At 40.6% G+C, this 25,512-nt stretch overlaps 1 protein-coding gene across 5 annotated transcripts in view; it reads left to right on the top strand.

The window, feature by feature from the left end:
• Positions 1–25,512, top strand: part of NOL4 (nucleolar protein 4) — a gene marked incomplete at both ends in the record, with an annotated part of 200,612 nt that overhangs the window by 31,239 nt on the left and 143,861 nt on the right. For 3 of the 5 annotated variants that reach the window (XM_080611782.1, XM_080611781.1, XM_080611785.1), the window contains 4 exons: positions 4,133–4,282; positions 17,532–17,643; positions 18,154–18,266; positions 21,931–22,063. In XM_080611782.1, the coding sequence (XP_080467908.1) occupies positions 4,133–4,282; positions 17,532–17,643; positions 18,154–18,266; positions 21,931–22,063 (508 nt within the window). Of the gene's footprint in view, positions 1–4,132; positions 4,287–17,493; positions 17,644–18,153; positions 18,267–21,930; positions 22,064–25,512 lie in introns of all 5 variants that reach the window. The other 2 variants (XM_080611784.1, XM_080611783.1) reach the window with 1 other exon arrangement.

The raw sequence follows: 25,512 nt of genomic DNA, 5'->3' as shown, positions 1-25,512 counted from the left end.
GCCTTTCTGAGAGGTGCAGAACTTTCTGTAGAAATCACTTGTGTCCAGAAATTTATTTTTTTGTGTAGATATCTAAAAACTAACAACCAACCTTAATCTCAGAGTTCAAATGGAATTTGTAAGTCTGATAAGGAAAAGAAGCATTGATTTATTTGTATTCTAAGAATATAGGAAGATGTCTGAATAAGCATAAAACCAGGAATACACAGGACACCCTGTAATGCAAAGGGTGAAATTAAGTAACTGCTCACTGGTAGAGATTGAACCCATTCCAGCAGCTGTAAGGATGAATTGTGTTTTGGCAGTGCCCATCATTCTGCTGGCCAGAGAGGATGAGCAACAACTGGTTTAGGGTGGGGACATATCTCAACGATGGCTGAAATGAGCATCATGAAGCTTGGTCTAGAAGATTTAAGAGTGTAGGTCCAGTTTTTGAAGTGAAACATTCAGTGAGGCTTCTATTTCTAAGTCATTTTTGATCATGAGGCTTGGACTCTTGCCATGATGAATTAAAGTCCTAAAAATACCTCAGTGATTTATAAATATTCTCTTTGCTATTCCAGAGTTGTTAGTGCCCAAGTCACTTTGAAAATGGCATTTAAGCTTCTCAGTCCTAGAGTTATCAAGAAGGAACTCAGTTAATATCTAGTCTGTCCAAGACAGGATTTACTGAAACTATTTGTGACAGATATTTGCCTAACCTGGTCTCAAAATCCTCCTGTGACATACATCCCACAGCCTCCCCAGGCAAACTGTTAATGTACTTCACTATCCACATGAATACTAAGTTTTTCCTAATGTCTAATGTAAATCTCCCATGCTGTGGTTTAAGCCTATAACTTGTCCTGTCCCTTGTGGACATTTCATAGCCTTTCAGACATCTGAATAGCATTATCATGTATTCTCTCATTTGTCTCTTTTTGGCCTTAATTGAGGCTAAAAAAAAGTTCCCTTAGGCACTGTGAAAATTTTTACCCAAAGCCAGCTTATAAAGTAGAGCTGCTTTGTTAATGCCTTTATCAAATAGAAATTTCAGGATAAAAGTGTAGTGTAATGGCATATGGCAGGAAAGCTTGATACAACTGTGTCCACTTCAAAGACTTTATGATTTAAATGGAGATTTGAGGTTGTATCATTTGCCCAGCTTTTACTTAATGGGATGTTAGTACTGGGATATCAAAAGTCTTGGTGCGTAGCTACCTTATTCACATTACTCAGCTGGTGTGTTGCTTCTGTAGCTAAGGCTTACATCTCTGCACAGCACTATAAGTTGCCAGATGGGCTGAACAGCTTACTCACAGCAACTCAGCACCTTCTGCAGCACTGCAGGCTTTCTGAAACGAGGTCTACCTTATTGCCTTATGCAGCACCAAACAGAACAAAGCTTGTCCCAGTCATGTCCAGGCACCACCAGATAAAGTTATGACGAAGTTACAAGCATTGATGTTAAATAATAGTACTGGCTTCCCCAAAGCCAGTTTGCAGTCTGTGTAAACCATTTTTTTTCCCTACCTTTTTTGACTGACAAGATTTGGAAAGTTTGTATTAATTTTCTGGTGCTTCAATTAGGAGGCATGACAGAGACTTTGTACAGATTTTTCTGCCTTGTATTTTTAGAAGTAGTAGCAATGTTTACTGTTTTATTCAGCTGGATGGAGAAATACAGCTTCAAGAGCACGCCAACATCATGCCTACCTGCCTTTGGGTATCAGTGTTTGGGGAGGGAGGTAGGAGGACCATCAAAAGAGGGTGTTTTACACTATGGCCACCAAAAGCAGCAAAATGAGTTATATTTTTCAGTTTCTTCTTGGAATGTATTCCTAATGTTTGCATGTGTCAGCTCTGCTGAGGTGACATCTCAGGTTTTAAATTAATATTGTTGTAATGTATTTCTCTTTAATTAAAAAAGAGAGCTCCCCCATAGGAAATTTCCTAAAACAAAACTCATTAGTAATAAACGGATTAAATCTTTATCAGTTAATCAACACTATAAACTTCTGAGTGTTTGGAGAGTGATGTGAGATAACACTGTCGTCATAATAGGAGTGTTTGAAATCATGAGGGATCCCACTGTGCCGTTTGGGTGCTGAGAAAATAATGATTGAAGATGGGCCCCCTTACAGAGCTCACATGTGAATTACTCTAAAGATTAAAGCTGCAAAGATCTGGATTTTATGTTGGACCCACCTCTAAGGCAATTTTTGTTAATAGTGGGAGTAGTGGTGGGCCATGCCAAGCAAATTCTTAATGATGTCGGTACCAGAACCTGTCACAATGCTGCAGAATTTTTTGAGCTGGTTAGTGAAATTTTGGAGACTTTTCACTGGATAGGAGCTTTGCCACCTTCTCAGAGCAACTGTTCAGCTGATCTCTCTGAGGCTGACCTGTGGTGGAGACTGCACTGCAAATTCCTCATCTTCCTCAACTCTGAATCCTCCACACTGTCACTTCTGTCAGGACTGTGGCAGTTCTCTCATCACACATGTGCAGGAGTTCTGCTCTGGTCCAACTGCCTCTTGGGGATAAAGAGCACAATGTGCTGTGCAGATGGAAGGGACCATGTAGCTTTGGGCAGGGAACCTCTCTGACGAGTTTGGACATACTGGAGCAGGACAGGACAAAACTTGTCTGGTTGGTAGCGTATGAACACCTCCTAACTCGATATCATTTGGAGTCCTGCACATTGAAGAAGTTGTGCTACAAAGGCACTGACATTTTCTCCATCACTGCTGGGAATGTGTCAGAGCTCCTCTGTGTCACCCTGGGGGGTTCTTTGAAGTCATTTGGATTATTTAGGTTCTTTCTATGAACAATATGAAAATTAAAAGTAAGTGGGATGGAGTAAAAATAGGGGCAGTGAGAAAAATATATCGTGTACTTACTGAAATGAGTTAGCAAGAAGTTATGAGCAGAGGGACAGCAACTGGGAGTCATACATAATTATTGACTCTTAATTTCTCATCTTTTGTCTTTATTTGGTCATTGCAGCAATAACTATGTGTGTTTTGTCACAAAAGGATCAATGTAAATCAGTTTTGTTCTGGCATGAATTACAGCAGCAGTAATGGCATTATCAAATGTGTTTAGTCTGGAGAGCCCTTACTGCTTGAAATACACATGAAGGTCAGGTGACACTGGTGCCTCCAGATGTCTAAATTAAAATCTTGTGTTGGAGTACAAGTAAATTGGCCATTCGTATTTTATTCTTTATACTCGTAGATTGTGTTACAAAATACAGCCTGCTTGACAGATGCCTGCTTGGGAAAAAAAAAAGGCCCAATTCCTGCCCTTTCATTAGAATTGAATCCATAGACAGTTGTAAAGCAAACAAACAAAATCCCTCCTTTGGATGGTCCTATTTAAAAGACAAGAACTGAATTGAACTGATTAATTTCAGTGACACTGGGGACTGTTTCTGTTTAGAACTGTAGCTACCGTAGCACTATCACTTTTGAAAATCAGATGGTAGGTGTCCTCACTTTTCTGTTACTTGTTCCAACCAGACATCTGTGTGCAAAAATCATAAATTTTAAAAGCATCGCTTTCTTTTCTTCATATTGTGATATGTCTTCATGTAGTATATTTTCTAGCAGGTTTTGCAGGGGCAAATTGTTTGTAACAACTTCCTTTGTATTCATAATTACAGTCAGCTCTGTCACCTGTGAATTAAAACCTTTTATTAAATACCTTTATGAAATGCTAGGTGCAGATTTACTGGGAGGGGAATGAGGCAATAAAAGAGCTGTTGCATTGTTATTAAGAGCTGCATAATGCGTTTCATGTGCCATGTGTTTGGGACTGCTTCTGCCTTTGAATCTTGTTCATGCATTTGAAGAAAGAAGCACAATTCTTTCTGTTTTCTTTTTTAAATACTGGAGTGAAAGATCGCTTTCTATCAAGAGGCCAAATGCCCTGGTTTGTCAAAATGAACTGCTTGAAAGGGTCCATGTCATCCTTCTGACCATATGGCTTTCCTACAATACTGTTTCTGTCATTCACAGGGTGGGTGACCTTCAGATCTCAGTGGAAGGGTCTTTAACTCCCTGCTAAAAAGTGAAAACGCATCCCTTGATTATCATAATTTATCTATTCATCCTGTCCTCCTTACTTTCCTCTTTTTATTTCTTTTCAGGATGGAGTAGGTGTAGATGAGAAGCTGTCTTTACGGCGGGTAGCTGTCGTAGAAGATTTCTTTGACATTATCTATTCCATGCATGTTGAAACTGGGCCTAATGGAGAACAAATCAGAAAACATGCTGGACAAAAGAGAACATATAAAGCAGTAAGTAAAACAACTAGAAGCTAACATCGGTTCTAAAAGCATGAACTATTTGGGCTTAGTCACATGGCATGTGATTTGTGTGTTTCCAGCTGGATTAGTACTGTAACTCTCACCCTCAAATTTATTTCAGAGATCTTTCAATAATGCATAAAACCATGCAGTTTAGAAATCACATTTTATGTGTAATAAGGGCTAAATGTGTTGACTTCAATAGAGATTTTATCATTGGTACAAGCAGAGAATTTATCCTTTCTATGATGGTTTGACAATTTCTCTAATAACTGAATTAATAGTTATTAAATTGATGAAGTCTTAAAGAAGACTTAGGAGGTATTGCCAACTTTGCTAAATGACGTGCTGTACTTCAGCAGATGAATGAATTTGCCTTATAGTTTATTGCTGCAGACTATTTATACTTACTGGTTTAATGGTATGAAAAACAGACAGCTACTAGGTACAATGAGAGAAGTATTGCGGGCAGCTCTCACACCTGTATAAACCAGTGGAGTATAGAGAAATTATCATTTCCAAGATTTTTAATTGCATGTTGTTCTTGACCTAACCAGTTCAGCCTTAAAACAGCTATAAATAACTTTGTGGTTAGTGGCACAAATAGAACACTTCCTTTTCTTATGGAGAATTAATGAAACATTTACTGCACTTTCCCAAGGTGCTTAAAATGTATGTGCTTGCCTGGATTTGGATGGCCAAACTTTCATGCGCAGCGCTGTGATAGTGCCAGTGCTCAGTAGTTGATCCTGATCCCCTGCCCAGCTGTTTCCAGCTGCTGAAGCACTGGGATCTCTCCCAGGGCAGCAGGACAAGGGCTTCCAGCCAGACTCCATCTCACAGCCCTGGCCAGGGTACAGGGCATCTGAGGCACCTCTCCCCATGGCCCCAGCGAGATGAGGGTGGCATGGGGCTGTACACAGGGCCCTGAGGTGACCTGTTGTCCTTAATACAATGTACTTCACCTTAAAAACAACCTGCAGTCATGTCAGTGTTTTTTCATTAGAGGTCACCAAAATGTGAGGGAACTCTAGGTTTCTGATATTCACATCTTCAATTTTAGGTGTAATAGCTATTTTTTCCATTACTGTATTTTTCAGGTATATAGCAATCTTCAGTATGTATCTATGAATCCTTTCACACATGTTTTATTTATAGCCTATTTCAAATGGTTTTTTGTGGGATATGCTCTTGGCAAAATTTCTTATAATTTGTTCCCAGCAGTATTGACCTTAAGATAGATAGATGAAGACATCAGTCATCTGGGTGTGCTTCTGTAAGGCTTGGAGTGTTATTTCAGGGTGAACAAACAGGAACTGTCTAAATTAATTTTCATCTGTCACCTCGGCGATTTGATGCTTGGTCTTCACTTTTAGAAAGCGTTAGAAAAATAATACTTTCATTGACCTTTCGCTTTCTATTTTGTTTTACCTCAGTAAGCTGTTTAAAGCTATAGGTCACAAACTGTAGAATAATATACAAGTACAAGGAATGTGGCCAACTATAAATACAATACCTCAAGTCATCATCTCACAAATACATGCCAAGTATTTGCTACCTTAAGAATCCCATGATTCCAGGTCAGATAATTTTTTTTTATCACAAACAGCTTGAAAGACAACAAGTGTATCTTCAAGGAGGAGAACTATTTCTTCAGATTTAACAGCCTACACTGTAGTTTCATTTGATGTCAACTTTTATTGCAATTGATATCTGAACTTGTGACTTTGTTATGAACAGAGGATAAGGATGCCCAAATGTAAGTCTGTGTCATTACCAGACTGAGCAATCTTTGTGCATTCATTTCATTGCATATTAGTTTACTAAGGGCATTGAGTCCCGTATTTCCCAAGGACAGGATTCACGTATGTAATTTTTAAAGACTTCCATAGATTAAAAAAAGCAAAAAAGAGTCCAGAACAAGCTAGTATCAACTCTTGATCTCTGTCCTGACATAAGTTAACAGGCCTCTACCAGAGTAACTGGGTATATCCATGCTTCTTTACTGGACCTGCCCATGAAAATGCCTTCACTAAAAATTATGATCTGATGTGTTGATCCATTCCAGCAATCCGTGCAATCTCTGTGGCATTGAAGGAGGAAAGAGGTGGTATCTTGGGTAACTGTCTCACAGAACATTAGACCCTAAAAGCTTTATAAATCAAACTGAAGTACTTTGGCAGGGTTTAATTTTATTAAGTGAATTGGGAACAAGATTAATTCAGTCTTATTTCTTTATTCACATGTCAAAAGTGAATCATCCTTGAGATCTGTGAATGTATTTATCGTGCATAAGTATTCAGCAAATAGTTTGAGTGAAGAATTTTTTCAGGAATGATGGTTCACAAACTGTATGCTACAAGTGCTATTTGTTATTTGTGATTCCTGGCATGCTTCACATTGCTTCTACTCTCTGACTGGATAACTGAAAAAATTTAATGGAGAAATGGTGGGCCAAAGCCACCACAATTTTGGTACAAAATTGCCAAACTTCTGAAGTTTGTGAATATTGTCATGGATTTTCAGTACCTGAGTAGTTAAAAAAAAAATGTGGCACAGCCCTAAGAATTGAAACTTGGTGATTTCAAGTAATTAATTTGCTTGTATATGAGTGAGTCTCTATTTTCAACAGTGAACCTGCTCCACTCAACATAAGAAGGACATGGAGGTGTTGGAGCAGGCCCAGAGGAGGGTCACAAGGATGATCAGGGGGCTGGAACACCTCCTGTACAAACCTCCTGAGCAAGTTGGGGCTGTTCAGCCTGGAGAAGAGAAGGCTGCGTGGAGACCTCATGGCAGCCTTCTAGTATGTGAAGGGGACCTATAAGGATGCTGAGGAGGGACTCTTCAGCAGAGACTGTAGTGACAGGAGGAGGGATAATGGGTTCAAATTTGAACAAAGGAAGTTCAGGTTGGATATAAGGAAAAAGTTCTTTATTGTGAGGGTGGTGAGGCACTGGAATGGGTTGCCCAGGGATGTTGTGAATGCTTCATCCCTGGCGGTGTTCAAGGCCAGGTTGGACAGAGCCTTGGGTGACATGGTCTAGGGTGAATCATCCCTACAGTGTGAGGCAAGGGGATTGGAACTAGATGATCTTAAGGTCCTTTCCAACCCAAACCATTCTGTGATTCTATGGTTCTATGGTTCTATGATTCTGTGATTTGAAGGGTAATGAAATTGTCAAAGATGACTTAATTAATTCCAGTTCATTTATATAAAGTAACAACCTGGAATTGGTAGAGTGTTTTTAATTTTTGATAAGAGTTACCCCAGATGCTGGAGCGCTAAAATACATCAGTATGTCTCTCTGAAAGTGTGTTCAGAACAGTTTACAAACTCAGTTAGTAAATCTGTAATCTGCGCTGACTTGTTTATGTTAACTATGTGGAAAGGAATGGCATTTTTACAACTGATTGATTTCTGTGGGACTTCCTACAGTGGTGCTGTACAGGAAGATAAATAGGATGTGGTGCTTGGTAGCTCTAAAAGAGCAGCTTATTGGAAGGGGGTCTTTATATTTTAATTGGGTCAGCAATGTACCAAACTAAAACTTTATGATTTCTTGGTAGAAACCCTGTGGATTAATTAGGAAAGCATCTGTGCTTCAATATTTAAGTTTAGAATAAGGCCCAATTTTCTTCTCTGCAGATTAATAAATAAGAAGGGAGTTGTAGGAAGTCCATGTAGATGATAGAATCATAAAATAGTTAGGGTTGGAAAGGACCTTAAGATCATCTAGTTCCAACCCTCCTGCCATGGTGTTGTGGTTTAAGCCCAGGCCGTAAATCAGAACCACTCAGTCTACTTCCCCTCCCAACCCTTTCTTTCCTGTGCTTCTGCAGGGACAGGGAGGAGAATCAAAAGAATGCAACTCCCACGGGTTGAGATAAGAACAGTTTAATAACTAAGGTATAACACAAACCGCTACTGCTACCACTAATAGTAATAATGATAAAGGAAATAACAAGGGAAGAGAATACAACCGCTCACTGACTGGTACCTCGCCCCCACCCCGCTGTGATCCAGCCCTTCCAGGTACCTCAGTTCTACATCCTGGGCATGACATGCTGTGGTATGGAATACCTCTTTGGCTAGTTTGGGTCAGGTGTCCTGTCCCTGCTTCCTCCCGGCTTCTCCTCCTCCCTGGCAGAGCATGAGACTCACAAAGTCCTTGGTCAGGGTAAACATTCTGACCAGCAACTGAAAACATCAGCTTTATCAGTATTATTCCCAGGCTGAAAGTCAAAACACAGCACTGAAACAGCTACTAAGAAGTAGAAAAAATGACTGCTACTGCTAAACCAGGACACATGGGCAGGGACACCTCACACTAAACCATGCCACCCAAGGCCTCATCCAACCTGGCCTTGAACACTGCCAAGGATGGAGCATTCACAACCTCCCTGGGCAACCCATTCCAGTGCCTCACCACCCTCACAGTAAAGAATTCCTTCCTTATATCCAATCTAAACTTCCCCTGTTTAAGTTTGAACCCATTACCCCTTGTCCTGTCACTACAGTCCCTGATGAAGAGTCCATCCCCAGCATCCTCGTAGGCCCCCTCCAGATACTGGAAGGCTGCTATGAGGTCTCCACATAGCCTTCTCTTCTCCAGGCTGAACAGCCCGAACCTTCTCAGCCTATCTTCATACGGGAGGTGCTCCAGTCCCCTCATCATCCTCGTGGCCCTCCTCTGGACTTGTTCCAACAGTTCCATGTCCTTTTTATGTGGAGAACACCAGAACTGCACACAATACTCCAAGTGAGGTCTCACGAGAGCAGAGTAGAGGGGCAGGATCACCTCCTTTGACCTGCTGGTCACGCTTCTCTTGATGCAGCCCAGGATACGGTTGGCTTTCTGGGCTGCGAGCGCACACTGAAGCCGGCTCATGTTCATTTTCTCATCGACCAACAGCCCCAAGTCCTTCTCCGCAGGGCTGCTCTGAATCTCTTCTCTGCCCAACCTGTAGCCATGCCTGGGATTGCTCTGACCCAGGTGTAGGACCTTGCACTTGGCATGGTTAAACTTCATCAGGTTGGCATCAGCCCACCTCACAAGCGTGTCGAGGCCCCTCTGGATGGCATCCCTTCCCTCCAGTGTATCAACTGAACCACACAGCTTGGTGTCATCAGCAAACTTGCTGAGGGCGCACTCAATCCCACTGTCCATGTCACCGACAAAGATGTTGAACAAGACCGGTCCCAACACCAATCCCTGAGGGACACCACTCATTACCGGTCTTCAGCCGGACATTGAGCCATTGACCACAACTCTTTGCGTGCGGCCATCCAGCCAGTTCTTTATCCACCGAGTGGTCCACCCATCAAATTGATGTCTCTCCAACTTAGAGACAAGGATGTCATGTGGGACAGTGTCGAACGCTTTGCACAAGTCCAGGTAGATGATGTCAACTGCTCTACCCCTTTCCATGAGTTCCATAGCCCCATCATAGAAGGCCACCAAATTGGTCAGGCAGGATTTCCCCTTAGTGAAGCCATGCTGGCTGTCACCAACCACCTCCTTGTTTTTCATGTGCCTTAGCATGCCTTCCAGGAGAATCTGCTCCAAGATTTTGCCAGGCACAGAGGTGAGACTGACTGGTCTGTAATTCCCCGGGTCATCCATTTTTCCCTTCTTAAAAATGGGGGTTATATTTCCCTTTTTCCAGTCGTCAAAAAATTATGTGGGAGAGTAACCTTGAAAATACTCAAAAAAGAGTGAGCTTCCCTATTAACTGGCAGGTTTTGTGCTCATTTCCAGTGCCCAACTTGTATACAGTGTAAGATTAATGGGCTGTGTTCCTTGACAGCGTAACTGTAGGTAGATCTACACTAGCAAATAAAAAAAAAGGCTTGGTTTATATATATAAAATGAAACCAAGAACTTTAAATCGTGTCTGGAGTACGCCAGATTGAAGGCATACTTAATGTGATGTTTATAATCTCAGCTAGTTCCCCAGTTCCCAGGGAAGTTTACAAACAGCGAAAACACTGAAGACCTTGATCTAGAAGATAATTCCCTCACAAAGGCAGGATATGTGACACAAGGCTTGGCCAAGTCAGTTGCTCAGCAGGGGCACAGGTGACTAGGGAGGTGTGGAAGTTAAAAGAACATGTTCCCTGGTGCCAAGGAAAGCAATGGTGCCCAAACAGGTCCGTGCTTGTCCTGGATTTCCCTGAGGTCCTCTGCCCTGCTCCACAGAAGGTGTGGTGAAATGTGCTGGTGCAAGGAACTGCTTAAGTGGCTGGTAGGAAGTACTGGGGATCCTTGTAGGGGTGACTCTGCTAGCGCTTATTGCTACAGCTCAGTGTCCTACAGGAATTGCATTGCTTGAGGAGAGTGCTTTTCACTTTCTGTCCTAAAGGACTAATTTTTGTACAGACATTCCACCCTGAAAGGAGAACTGTGGTGTCAAAGTGGAGACGGGGACACACAGGCGAGAAGTATTCAGGAAAAGAATCCATCTGTTGTACTGGGAAAGGTGTGCAACAAGTGCATAGTGGGCTTCCTGTGCCTTTGTAGAGCGGCATGTTTTGATGTAAACTATTCATCTGTGAGTAAGATTTAAATTCGAGTGCTGAGGGGCATATCAGAGGTGGGAGTAAGTGGGAAAAGTTGTGGCTACAGCAGCAGCATAATGCAACAGGCTCAAGCTGTTAGGACAACTCTTTGTGATTCAGTGCAAACCATGAAAAAAAATAGCCTTATTACATTTTCTCAGAAACTAAAATGATCTGTTGTGAGACTGAGGATGGAAAACATCTCTGCCTCCTCTCAGGCCTAGCTATGGGCACAGTTAGGCCTGATTTAGTGATCAAGCCCTATATTACAGAGTAGATTTTATTTTCTTTATTTTCTTTAATATTCTTTAAGATGTTAGACTTTCATTCATTTAAAAGAGTAAGTGAGTCACCTGTGTCTGTTATGTGTGGACAAAGATTCCCAGAACTAAGTGCATCATTTACCTGAGAACAATTTGTGTAAGTCTCATAGCCACCTTAAACATCTTAAATTCTGTGTGCATATTCATTGAATATTTTTACCTGTGAAGGATGATCTAATATCTGCCTGTTGAGCCTGCATAGCTGCTGTGCAAAGCCTTGAAACATTACAGCAGTGAACTTGAGTTGTGAGGCTTGTTATATCTGAGCAGGAGAAATGGGCCAGTTAATAAAACTCCCAACCCATGAATGAAAAAAGAGCACTGGGCTGATGAGCTGAAAGAGAAGCAGGCTTGTAAAACATGGGGGAGATATTGATGTGTCAAGGGAAAGTAGCTTGAGGCAGGACTCTGATCAGATAGGTAGTACATAAATATAGAACATCTGATGCATTACAGGAGTCTATTAGATGTGGGACAATATCTGGGGTCCTGTGCTTCATCCAGCTGTTGCAGTAGTAAACGTTTCTTGGTTTGGGATCTGGGTATTGAGTAGCCTCCTTCTTTCCTGTCACCCTAAGAAAAACCTTCCTCTTATTGTGAAACGTGGCGTGACTTTTCCCCTCCTAAACAGGAATATGCTTGTGATTCCCCCTGAGTATCACAGTGAATGTGTTTTCCTTGGGAAAGAATTTTTTGACAGGTCTCACTCTGAAATAACATCATCTTAATAACATTGCAACTTCCCTGATCAAACAGAGCTAAAGCAGGTTTCGGGCCTGGCTGGTTTCCATCCAAGGCAGACCTTGTCCTCGGGGAAGCAGAAGAATACAAGGTTTGTGCAGGATTTTAACACACTTAAATCCTTGCATCCACGCTATGCCTGTGTGCACGTCAAAACAGCCAAGCCCCATGCACTTTTACTCTCTGGACTCATTCTTGCTTCTTTGCAAAGGGCAAGTATTGACTGTCCTGGCAGTGGTCCCTCTAGCAGGTGTTCCCCATTGCTTCCCTCACAAAAAGAGGCTTTTGCTACTTGGGGAGGGAAAGGGAGCTGTGAAATAAGTTTAGCATGAGAAGGAACAGCATTTTCCCATGTATAGCAGAGTAGCAAGCTCTTGATAAAACTCCCAGCAGTAAGATATCTGCTTTCCTATGTCAGCCTTCTATTCTGACCTCTTGCTGAGGAAAGGAGAGGAGTTTCCTTGGCTGGCTTGCCCTCCTGTCATCAAGAAAACGATTTCTGCCACCTGGTTTGATGGCTGTGGGCCCAGGACAGATTACCATCTTCACTTTCTCTCCCTATCTCTTTCTCTCTCTCCTCTTGGAAGACTTCTTTGGATCATCTTCCCCCCCTTACCCGCCTTAATTAAAAAAATATACACATAACAATAACAGAAAAAAATCTCTATTCTGACACATCATATCTTCCAGACTACACATACATTCTCCATGTTAATTCTTTAGGGGTTAATAGGTTCACTTGCAAAATTTCACTCCCTCTCCTCACACTTGTCTTTCCTGCTCTGCCATATGTGTCCTAAAATCTGCCTTTTAGTTTAGAGCTTCTTAATTTTCCAAATAAAAATGTAGCTCTGAAAGCTACATCATCACAACATCCTGTACTTAAATCATCTGAATACTGGAGAGCGTAAAGGAGACTGTGCCCATCTTCTCTACCTTCAGCGATGGAGTAGGAATGCAATATGCTGTCATAGACAGCTAGGGCATGCAACACTTAGCTCCAGTGTAAATCTGTACATATCCAGGTACTGGATTACTTGTAGTAGTTGGGCTTTTCATGGGATCCAGTGAAGCTTTTGGTTTTAGGCAATGTTTTGGATGGGTTGATATATGTCAAAATCTATTATATCATAGACTTGTGAAATAAGATCGTAAAAGTTTTGACTCTGAAGCTTGAAGACGACTATTTTCTTCTGAGTTCAGAGTTAAAATGAAGTATGTATAGGTGCGCATGTGACTGTATTCTTAGGAAATGTTTCCTTCTTATCCTATAACTTCTGAAGCTAAAACAAACCCTGTAGGATTTTTGCACACTTTGCTTAATGCTCCATCTGTCTAGTTTTTTCTTCATATAACTTATTTCCCTTTGCAATATAAAACACATTCATCTGTAAGAGGTATACCTAATACACAAATCCTAAATACCAGCCTGCTAGAATCTGCTTATTTTCTGATTTGTCTGTTATACAGAATACAGCCAGAAATAAGGTAACATGTTTCTATAGGACCTCATAGCAGCCTTCGAATATCTGAAGGGGGCCTACAAGGATGCTGGAGACGGACTCTTCATCGAGGACTGTAGCAACAGGACAAGTGGTAACAGCTTAAACCTAAACCAGGGGAAGTTCAGGTTAGATATAAGGAAGAAGATTTTTACCGTGAGGGTGGTGAAGCACTGGAACAGGTTGCCTAAAGAAGTGGTAAATGCTTCATCCCTGGCAGTGTTCAACGCCAGGTTGGACAGAGCCTTGGGTGACATGGTCTAGGGTGAAGCGTCCCTGCTCATGGCAGGGGGGTTGGAACTAGATGATCTTAAGGTCATTTTCAACCCTAACTATTCTATGATTCTGTGATTCTGTAAGCAACAGAAGACATGCTAATGTGCAATAAAAGCACTACTAAGAATAAGGAATCCCATACTTATAATGCTTCATGTTTGAAACAAGTATACTTTTTTGTTTTTAAAGCAGTCCAAGTAATTTTATCATTCTGGTAAATCAGCACTGATTGTTCTTTGATTGGTGCAGGCATGTGTATGAGCAGTTTCTTGCAATTCATGACAAAAATATGATGGTCTGCATTGTCGACGTGTGGATGTAAATAATGCAATTTTCCCTACGTCAATTCACTTGTCTGGCTTTATTTTTTTCTTAAAACATAGAACTCTGTGCATTTTTTTTTTTTAATTGATGTGGAATTGCAGTAAAACAATATTCTTTTATTGCAGCACATCACTGAATGAGATGGTCTGGCTATATTTTTTTGTTAGCTAACAGAAGAGAGCTAGGAGCAAGGCTGCTTGAAGGCAGTGTGAATATATAGCATCATTGAGGACTGAGTCATTATTGCTTTCTTTCAGAGAGAATAGAGGACAGAAACAATTTTCCCTGATGGAGTCAGACCACTGTCTAAGGTATTTCTGTGTAGTTACTTAGGAAGTGTCATAGGTCTTCAGATTGTGCTCTGAAGTACCCACATGCAAGCTAACTCCGTGGGCAGCATCAGCCCAACCTTGTGCAGAAGCTGGTACACTCAACTGAGGGGTGAAATGTGGGATTTTGTGTTCAGCCATGTGCTAATTTGGTTAGAGTGCTTCCTGGCTACAGCTGGTGCTAAGCCAGCTGATTCAGAGCATGGCCACAGTGAGAAAGGGGCTATCTGCATCTTATAAAATATATGTGCCTTTCTTTAATGAGAAAGGCAAACAGGCATCTGCACTGCTGGGGACATGAGGTTTGGGAGGTGGTGTTTGTAAGCTTTCTGGCATTGAAAATTAGAAAGAGCTTTTGTGTGTATTTGAGCAGCAAGAATAAGGAAAGCTGTGGATTATGTCCTCTACATATCTCCTTTAATGGCATGCCTATTGCGTTACGCCAATTTATACAGGCTAAAGTCTTGAAATGGAAGTGATTGATTCAACTTACAAAGTAAACAGGGGAGGAAGTTGGTGAAAACTGGTGTTATTTAGGGAAGGGCATCCTTAAAACTGTGTTGCAGTGGGAGTTTGGAGACACAAGCATCTGCTATGTGGACGGATTTAGTTATAAAACCCAGTTCCCATATAGTCACTGGAGCATACCTGTCAAATGTGGGCCTTAGCTTACTTGCTTTCCATGGAGGATTTTCATTTTGTTTGAGCGGAACTGGAATTTTGACAGAGATTCTTGATTAGAATAAATGGAGCATTCCTATCTAATGCAGGCAACTAATGAATCCGTGGGTAAGCTCCATTAATTTCAATACAGTGCTACATGTGTTAAATGTTAAGAAAGAGAGGTTGCTCTGTGTGTGCACTTACCAATTTTCTTAATGCTAAATTCTAGCTTATTTTAAGTTCTTTTTTTAGATTCCATAAAGCATGAGTATAACCAATGTTTTCATATTCAGAAAGGTAAATAAGCATCTGTTCTGTGGTATAAAAGCCAGGAAAAATATGAAAATGCCTTTTTTTTTGGTAGGATCTCCCATTCATAAGTGGCTTCATTTAGTGTCTTCATTTTCAGATAAATTGCTTCAGGTCCACAGAAAATATTTTCCAATTTTCATCACAAAACACATTTTGGTTTTATACGAATCCTCTTCTCCTCCCCAAAATAACATTTCTGTTCTACAAGTAAACAACAATAAAGCCTAAACAACAGTACCACAAGCAGGATGGTATAATTTGCATTCTTATTTTATAATGCATCATTTCCATATATTTCCTTGACTCACATCACATCAACAAACATGAATTTAAAGTCTACCTATTTTTCAAAATACTGCCACTGATAAACTTGATCCATGGAGTTTTAGGAAATGTAAGTTTTAACACAGGTTAAGTAGGAGACATGCCAAGGAGAAGAGTGTAAGAGTTAAAACTGGCCATTCCTCCTCCTCCTAGCACCCTCGTGAGGAGCATGAGTGATTTGCACAGTATATCATCCCAATTACATCCAGTTAAAGGAAGTTATCTTGTCCTTGCTGCATGTACACTTTCATACACCCCACCTCCATCCTTCTGCACTTCCTACAGAGATGTGCATCAGTGTGGTGCTTGATAGGAAATAAAATCCTACTGTAGAGTTTACAGTAGCGGGATGCAAGCAGATATGAGTTGAGTCTTTTACTTGCTGGGACTTTGCCTTTCTTTAAGGATTATCTCCATTGTGAGACAATCACCTCAGCTGGGAAAAGAAAGGCTTTTTTGTTCTTTACAACACTTGTACTGTTCAGTGTATACACAATGTATATCATGAATCACAGAAAAGCCATGGCTTCGTCTTGTAATGTTAAAACATCCAAGTTTGGAAATTCTTCCACCCATCTGGTAAAACTGCTCCAGTGCACTAACCTCTTAGCGAAGAAGTTTTTGCTGATGTCCAGTTTGTAAGTCCCAAGCTGCAGTTGGTAGCTGTTGTCCCTGGTTATACCCTCTGAAGAGTTTCTTTCCGCAGTTTTTTAACTCCCCTTCAGACAGTGGTGAGCTGTAATTAGATCTCGCCCTGCCTCATAACCTATATGAGACAAACCCAGCTCCCTCAACCTTTCTTTCCAAGGTTTCCTTTAGGTTCCAGCTGCCATGGTGGCCTGCCACAGAGCCCTCCTTTGCTTCTCAGCAGCCTTCTTGAACTGTGAAGGGGTAGCCTGGGCACATTATTCCAGCTGCTGTCTTACCAGAACTGAGCAGAGAGGGAGAATAACTGTTCTTCATCTGCTGGCCACACATTTGATTCAGCCAGTATGAGGTGTGCTTTATCTGTGGTCGAAGAGTATGCTGTTGGCTCATTTTCAGCTTGGTACCAACCTTCAGGTCCTTTTCAGCAAGGCAAAATGTCTATAAGGATATCTATATACATCCTTGGGAGTGGAGGGAAGACAATCTTTAAAAACAGCAATAACTGCTTCCTTCCTTCCCCTTTCATAAAAGAAAAAAAAACACACCTGTGAAGACTGCTTGAGAGTAGGTGGTTGGAAAGAATGATAATGTTGAAATGAGGAAACAATGGAAGTCTGTTATTTCAAGGTACAGCTGTCTTTAAAATCAAGCAATTCCCAAATTCTATAGCTATTAGTAAAAAGAACATATTTACTCCGTAGTATAAAATCACAAGCTTTCCAAGAATATTTTTTCATAACATTAAAATACAAAATTAAAATAGTAAGGAGACTGTCATTGCTGCTAATATACTGAGTCTTGTATCTGTCTGTGTGTTGTTCCAATAAAAATAAATAGAACATATAGAGTCAAACACTTCATTTTTTTGCTATTGGTTGTAAGAAGAGAGGTCTCCTTTCAAATATTTTGTAAAACATCCCTCAGTGGGATGCCTATTATGTCTGAATCTTCTTACTGATAGGAATTTGAATAACAGCCACCTGTAAACAGAAAACAAGCCACTTTTTGATGTAAGTGGGATTTTGTTCAGTATTGACTGTTATTGGCCATTAGATGGTAAGCAGGCAGAGTGGATAGGTGTTTCTTGAAATCCTACATAGTATGCAGAACATGCTTTCGTTGTGCTTCCTGGCATTAGAAGATAATATGCATTATTTGGATATCTAATGATCAGTTCTGTTAAATTGTGTTCAATCAGCTTATATAATAACACCTATATTTTGTTATTCATTTCAGATTTCAGAAACCTATGCCTTCCTACCGAGAGAAGCGGTGACACGGTTTCTAATGAGCTGCTCAGAGTGCCAGAAAAGAATGCATTTAAACCCAGATGGAGCAGATCATAAAGGTAGTTTTAGTGTCAAATAGTGGGATGTAAAGTCATTTCATTCCTAATACCCATATTATATTTTCCTAGCTTAAGTGAGGGTTCATAAAAATTTGGTAGACTGGAACAGTTCAATCAGTCAGATCATCTCATTACTTAAGCTGGAAGGCAGTGAATCTTCTGCTTTCACTTAAGGATGGAGTATAATACCATATGCACCCTCAATAGAAAGATGATTTTATCTGGAGGAAATAATTTATTTTGTTATGGAAATGTTTATATGGGGGCTTAAACATAAGGAATAGATAGGGTGCATATGCTGTAGTCATTTAGAGTAGAAGAACACATCACTTTCCAGGGTTTGAACTTGATTTTAATTTTTCTGCAGGAGACTTCCATCTGTACATCTTACAATCAATTGAAAATGCCAAAGTTAGGATTAAAAGACGTAACTGTGACTTTGACTGCAGAGTAGGCTGAAGTAGTCTCCACAATTAACATGTAATGCGTAATAAATGTTTTTTATTGCAGATAATGGAAAACCTCCAACTTTGGTGACCAGTATGATTGATTACAATATGCCAATTACTATGGCATATATGAAACACATGAAGCTGCAGCTACTAAATTCACAGCAAGATGAGGTAAAACCTGAAATCTTCTGGTATTTTTTTCTCCTGTGTTCTTTTGGTTCTTGCCTTTCGTGTAGCCAGAAAACTGAACATAAGATGATTTTTGATCCCATCTTTATGATTTCCTTGCTAAAATAGTGAGTCTGAAACCAAACCAAGGCTGTTTGCAAGTAATCATGTTGAGAGAAAATGTCATGACATACCGCCCTTCCATGGCTGGGGGTAATATGCTCTACTGCTTCAAATTATCTGAAGGTGCCCTTTTACTGTCTGCACCAGTGGAAAGGGTAATGGGAGCAGCATGTTCACCTGAGACTTAGTGTTGTGCTCAGCAGTGACTTTCATTGTCTACTACAAAGCAATACCATCTACAGCTTAAATGAATGCCATGGTGTTTCTCAAGGTTAGCAGTCAGGTTGCAACGTGTGGTAGTGAGATAGATGGAAGCCCTGGTAACATCAGTTGCAGTCTTTAGGGTAAAAAGCTTGATAAATAAGAGTAGAGGTTGCTTTTGGAACTTTGAATAAAAAAAAAAAACAAAAAACAAAACAAAAAAAAAAAAGGAAGTGAAGGAGGCTGAGAATCAAGCTTTATCAGAGAATTAGAGTTGAATTGTATGTATTACTTCTAAAACCTTATTTTGTTTCTGTGATTTAGTCTACACTTTTGAGCTCTTAAGACATGCTTCATCAATCAGATGGCACCTACCAAATTATTTGTAATAAACTCACTTTGCTAGAAAAGTGTTCATTTACTGTTTGAGCAGCCAGATATTTGGAAGCTCAGCTCTGTGCCAGCCAAGAAGCAGTCCTGCATGCTGTGTCCTTTTGCCTGATTACGAGATACTTTTTTGATAAATAAAACCTTCAAAAACAACCTTAGCAGCTGAATTATGTCAAAGACCCTGACTGACTCCTGACTTCTGTGGAATCAGCCAGATTTGGTTTCATAATATGTAGATGTGGGCTATTGGTGGAGATTATTAACACCCCATAGAATGGGGATTTCGTCACTTTTCTAGAAATATCAGGATTCTTGTTTTGCTTTTGCTTCTGTTTTATTGTGGAGGGTGTGAGGAGACGTCCTGGACTCAGACTTCTTCCTGCACAAATACAGCCTGGTTATGTTTCCCTCCTATTGAGTCTCTGCTCTGTGTGCTACCCATTTTCAGGGATCTGGCAGCAGGGTTTCAAGCAGCAGGAGTGAAGAGGCTTTATCCTTGCAGTAGTCCTAGGAGTTAAAGGATTCCTTGTTTTCTCAACTTTTTTCCTTGAGGATTACTCCTTCCACAGCAGGGGCAAACACATTCTGGGTCAGGGCCACCTTCCACAGTGCTTCTATAGCCTAAATGTTTTGGTGTAGTCTTTCTGATCTGATGACTGAAATTTTTGTTAAACCATCTTTTCATCTAGATGAACCAGTGGCAATGATATGGTAGCGCCAGGAAGCATCATTGGTTGGTATTTCCAAGCAGTGCCCAGCTTGGTTTTGCAGTTCTAATGTTACTGTTCATGAAATGTCTGCAGCACTGAATTTATGAACAGAAAGTAATTTCTTACATGTTTTAGTAATAATGTCTTTGCCAGGGCAGGGTGAGCACAAGGTAAGTTCTCAAGATAATCTTTATGTTATCTCAAAATAATCTTTTCTCAAAGTAGATTTTTTCCAAGAATATTTTTTTCCTCTGGGCTGTATATTTACTGTGCTAAGAACAAAATGACAGTGAAAACGTTGTAGTACAAAGCAGCAAGATTCCTGGTGCATGCATTCAAACTATTTTATGCACTTAAAAAACATGCTTGGCTTTGTAGGAAGGCTCTGTTTCCAAGGATTCATCAATCATATCTGTATTCTTGTGGAGTGGGTGGAATTGAGACAGGAGTAAACTTGGATCACGTAACTAGCTAGCACAGTGACTGAAAGCCTCCTAATTCTCTGATCCTCAATTTGTTGTTTTTAAGCTGAGGCCATTGATGAAAGGGAAACGGGCTTCATCTAAAAGGAGAGCTCATCACTGTGTGGTAGAGAAAGATGCCAGTGGCTCCCAGCTCTTCTCCCTGTGCCTGTGTATCCACACAGATTTAGATAAATGTTTACACAGTTTGGTGAGTGACGCAGAGTGTTGTAGGCAAACACAGACTGCCCATGTCTATTGCATTATACCTAGGCAAGTGTCAAATAGCCAAAGCTCCCTTTCTGGGAGCCCATACAGATTGTCTAACCTCAGAATTGGAAAACGCAAGCTGCTGCTTGCTGGTTCCTGCAGGGTTCAATGAGAAATGCCACTGCATTTTAACAGAGACACAGCCTTCCAGAAGGTCTATGGGAGTCTGAGTTCTGATCTTGCTCTTTGAACAAGCAGTCTATGTTTTTCCTAAACCTCAGAACCAGCCTGACATGTGTCTTGACCCAATCTGTTTGGATCAGAAGGTAGCATGCACCATGGTGTTGTGTGAGGGCAGTATTTGAGTATTTGCTGATGCTGTAACTGTGGTGCTCCTGCCCTATCTGGGCAAGGCAGACAGGTGCCTGCTAGCGAAGCCTTCACTTTTCCATATATTATCTTACAAAACTTTCAGAACAAGGTATGTTTGTTCCATTACTTGTAAATGTCCTAGTGTCACACTGCTGCACAGCATCGCCTTGCGTGTTGTCCCACTCTCACTCCTAAATGACATTTGGCAGTACTTCAACCCAGTTTAACAAGAGTCATGACTGCAGGGAATTTGCTGTAGTCCCCCTTCAGATATTAGAAGGCTGCTATGAGGTCTTCATGCAGCCTTCTCTACTCCAGGCTGAACAAATATCACCTTAGGTTGGTATGTTGCCTCAGAAGCTTACAGAGCAATACTTGTGGACACTTGATTTTTAATCCATGAGTGGATGCATGAACTTCAGTGGGACTGAAACTAGTGAAGTTAAACATGTATGTGAACATATGCTGGACTATGTCTGGAACTGTTTTGCTTTTATAAATTGGAACAAAATATTTGATTGGGACTTTTACTTTTTGCCCTCTGCTATCATCCCTGGTAGATGCTCTGTAGTTAGACTTGAGGGATATATCATATTAAAAATGCATGAGATAGAATAAATTTGAAGTGATTCTTGTGGTATTATTACTTTGGTTTACCATTGACTGTCATTTGAACATGCTCAGGACTTGAAGCTTTATCATTTTCATTGATGCTTCCTTAAACACAGTAGCAGTGTAAGGGTGACATCATGTCAAGGGAATTTGATCATGGATTTTTATTAGATCAAGTTACTATTTGGAAATATCTTACTGTGGGTGGTCATCACAGGGTTACCAACCTTGCTTGGGAAAGGCAGAGGATTCAGGCAGGGAATGTGGAGAGGTCTCCTCAACCAAATTTGAACAATAAGGACTTGCTCTGTGGCCTCTAGGTACTTGCGTTCTTTTGGGAAATACTATGAAAACAGTTAAGAGACTGGGGTAATGGAGCATCCTCATGCAGTTGTCAGATTATCGTACCACATAAACAGTATGTTTTCCTTGCTCTTCTTTATGTGTTCTGCTTGTTTGCTTATATACACAATGATTTAGCATGATTACACTCCACACCAGGTGTGAGTGAAACAAATGGGAACAAGTGAACTGAACGTATAATGTGAACAGCGTTTTCTGACACATCCCCAAAACTTTTGTCTGCAGGATGAAAGCTCTATAGAAAGTGATGAGTTTGATATGAGTGACTCGACCAGGATGTCAGCTGTGAACTCTGACCTCAGTTCAAATCTGGAAGAGAGAATGCAAAGTCCTCAGAACCTCCAGGGCCAGCAGGATGGTAAGGCTCTCGTTTCATACAGCAAATGCAGTGTTGCCTTGTCTTTATTCCATTCTGTGCCTTCATTTAATACCTGCTGTGCCCTTTTCTTCATAGTGTGTTTCATTAGGTAATTTGAAATATATGTTCCCTATATCTCAGCATGAAGAGGATGAAGTTGGGTTGGTTTTGGAGGTTAATTTTTTTGTTGCTTAGGTAACAAGTAAATGCTTAGACCACTATATGTGAAGTATTATTATTTTACTATTTTTATTTATTTAGTGTGTCCATACACAGGCATAAAAGGAAATGAAACTCAAACCTTTCTGAGGCAACCTGGGAGGCTGAGAAAGTTGTTTTTACTTGTTGAAATGAGGGAGGGGGGTGACAGAAGAATGGTTATTTAAGAGCTAGGAACTGGGATGTGATATTCAGAAGACAGGATGAAAAACATAAACTCTCATAGGGAAAAAGAGGTAAAAGAAGAGAAAACAGAATGAGTCACATTGTAAATTTGAATGTTAATTATTTCTAGGTTACTTACAACACAAAGCTAATTTGCTGGTGAAAAAGGTGGAAGATGTACTTTGCATAGAAGATGCATAGATGTGAACTCTTTGATTTCAGCCCTTGTTACAGAACAAGCTAGATGAGCCTGGTTAGGAATGAACTTTCTCCTTGGCTATGAAGCTCACAAAGAGCCTGTCTACTACAGACTGCAACAGTGGCTCATAAGCAGTATGTGAATGTGCAAGACCGAAAATGCAGGTCTATTCTAGTGCTATTTGAAACAATATATTGGTATTCTGTACTTGTTACTGTACAGTTTTCTGATCATGTATGCCAATTCAGAAGTGCTTCTTATATTTCTCCTGAACACTAAGTATATGGGATTTGACAGTTAAGCTGGATCCTTTCCTCTTTATGCATCGTGGTCAATTGCTAGCTGGTAAGCTATTTAGGTGAGGATGAGTGCGCTGTGCAGTAGTCAATAGGATCTGGTGATGGGTAGGACCTTTAGTTGTGTTGCTGTCCAGACAAATAGAGGAGGAAGATGTCTATGATAATTTGGCAGGCCAGATTGTAACCACAGCTGCCGTTTGTCTGAATGTCCTCAAGCTCTCACAAAATTCGTGCAACTTTTGAATTAATTTCTGTCTATGTATATGCATTAAAGAAGGATTTATGATGCACAAGATAAAGGGAAAGCCAGTTCACTTTCCTATGGAAGTTTGAGTTTTCAGGGCTGATATATTATAATAATACTGCTAAGTTAGAGGTTTCAGGGATACTTTGGAAAGTGCCATTTTTATGTATCTGTCTTTCAGTGCAAAACTGTGCTTTAGAGGTTTTTTGCTTACCTGTGCACTCAATTTGTTTCACATATATAGTGTTTCATAATAGTAATTATGTGCATGTATATGTCTGAAATAAAATGTATAGCTCAGGACAGTAACCTATGAAGAAATGACTGTCATACATGTCTTAATTCCTGCCACAATCAGATTCATGTGCCACATCTAAGCATATTAGAACATAAATGTGAATGATAAAATGCTCCAGATCTGTTACTTGCTATTTAAAATGTATGGGAAATGGATGTACTGTGATCTTTGAACTGCAGGTAGTGTGAGTTTACAGGATTGCTTTATCTCTCTCAGCTTTCCTTCCTTTCCTCCCAGATGGTACTTGCTTACCTTCCTGAGGCAATCCTATTTTTTGCTGCATCTTCTAGCTAAAGCATCTGCTGATAGAGAAATTTGAAATAGCAGCTCTTTCTGCTTCATAGCTTTCCTGTGCTAGCTGTTGTCAGGTACGAAACCTGAGTGTGGCTAGTTATAGCAACACTGCATTTTCAGATGTAGGAGAAGAGGCTGAAGGAGGAACTGAAAGACATTAGAGAAGCTGGGGGGTGGGGGAAGAAGAAGGATGATAGGAGAGAGCAGGAAAGATTGGAAGAAAATAATGAACACAGGGGTAGAGGGATGGAAGCAAGAACAGGAAGGGGAGAAGACAAAAGGGAACCTAAATGAATTTAACAGTAAAATCTCTTTTGGTGTCACAGTTTTCACTGTAAAATGTTACATATTTAATACTTAATTATAGTGCATACACACCAAAATCATTACCAAAGTGTTAATTTGTGTGTCCAAAGTGATTCCTTCCCCCTTCCCTCAAGCATTCTACATGTCCATGAGAGTTTATGTCAGCCACCACATTCACTCTACAGATAAAGACACTTGGCATTTCGCTCATCTGAAATGTCTTTGCTGAATTCTGGCAGGTGAAAACTTACTGCTGTGTAAGGTTGGGAATGGTGTCTGTGGTGGAATGGAGCAGCATGGGTCTGCTGATGCCCCCAGCATGCCCTCACTGGGAGACTGATTTGCTAACAAGAATCATTAGGAAAACTGCTGCCCAGGGTGGATTAGTGAGAGCTCCAGGGTACGTTAAGGTGATGTGTTTTATCACTTTGCTTACCTTGATGGCTTTCCATGTGAGGTGGCATGAGTCTATTTTGGGACATCTACTGGTTTTGATTTTTTTTCCTGTGGATTTCAGCTGGTTTGGTACTAGGATATAAACAGAGTCTGTGGGCCCTGGAGGAATGTGATAGTGAGCTGAGCCACACCAGTGAGGGATAGAAGAAGGCTACCATTCCAGTTCAGCTTACCAGAGCATAGTGGAATGCTGACACTACCTGTGTAAAAGAAGTAAGATGCTTTACCCTTGGGGAAACCTTCTTCCTTTGGGACTATACTTGCATGGTATTTAGACAAGCGTTTGGCTTTGAGACTTCATTGCAGAGCTCATATTTGAAAATTTAATCTGAGATTTCTCAATATCTTCCAGTCTACTACTGTGTGTTCTGTTTCTCATAGTTAGATTGTTCAAACCTAAATAAAAGTAAATATGAGAGCAGCACACAATATTGGCTGAAAGCAATAAACTTCTTCACCCAGAAATGTCACAGTAGGTAGGAAAAATGCTGAGAAGGAGAATGTAGAGAGGGAAGGTGTGTGGTTACTTGTAGTAGATGGGTGCTGGTACTTCACAGAAGTGCGGGGCTCTGCAAATATACTGAGACTTCATGACATTCTTTCTATAAAGCATATTAGGTTAAAAAGGAACAAGGAATTGGGGAGAGTGGGTGAATTGTATCCATAGTATTGAAGTTGCCACAGTACTAGGAAGAACAGTTCCCACTTCATATTAGCCTTTGTATGCTTTTAAATAACAAGGCCTTGAGTCACACCTGTTGGTGAATGGCTGAAAATAGCATCCTGAGCACCTGCAGGGCTGCAGCGATGGGGGAGGAATTGGAAAAGAGCTGCTGCTCTTCCCTGGGGAGTTAGAAAAGGAAAACAGCTCTAATTTGAATCAGTTCATTCTGCAGCTGGGAATGGGGTACAGCTATCTGCTTACCAGCCCCTCAGAGATGCTTTCTCTAGCAGCCATGGGATGATCGG

Source organism: Psittacula echo (assembly GCF_963264785.1).
Source record: "Psittacula echo genome assembly, chromosome: 2".
Lineage (NCBI taxonomy): Eukaryota > Metazoa > Chordata > Aves > Psittaciformes > Psittacidae > Psittacula > Psittacula echo.
This window is presented reverse-complemented; position numbering and strand designations above follow the sequence as displayed.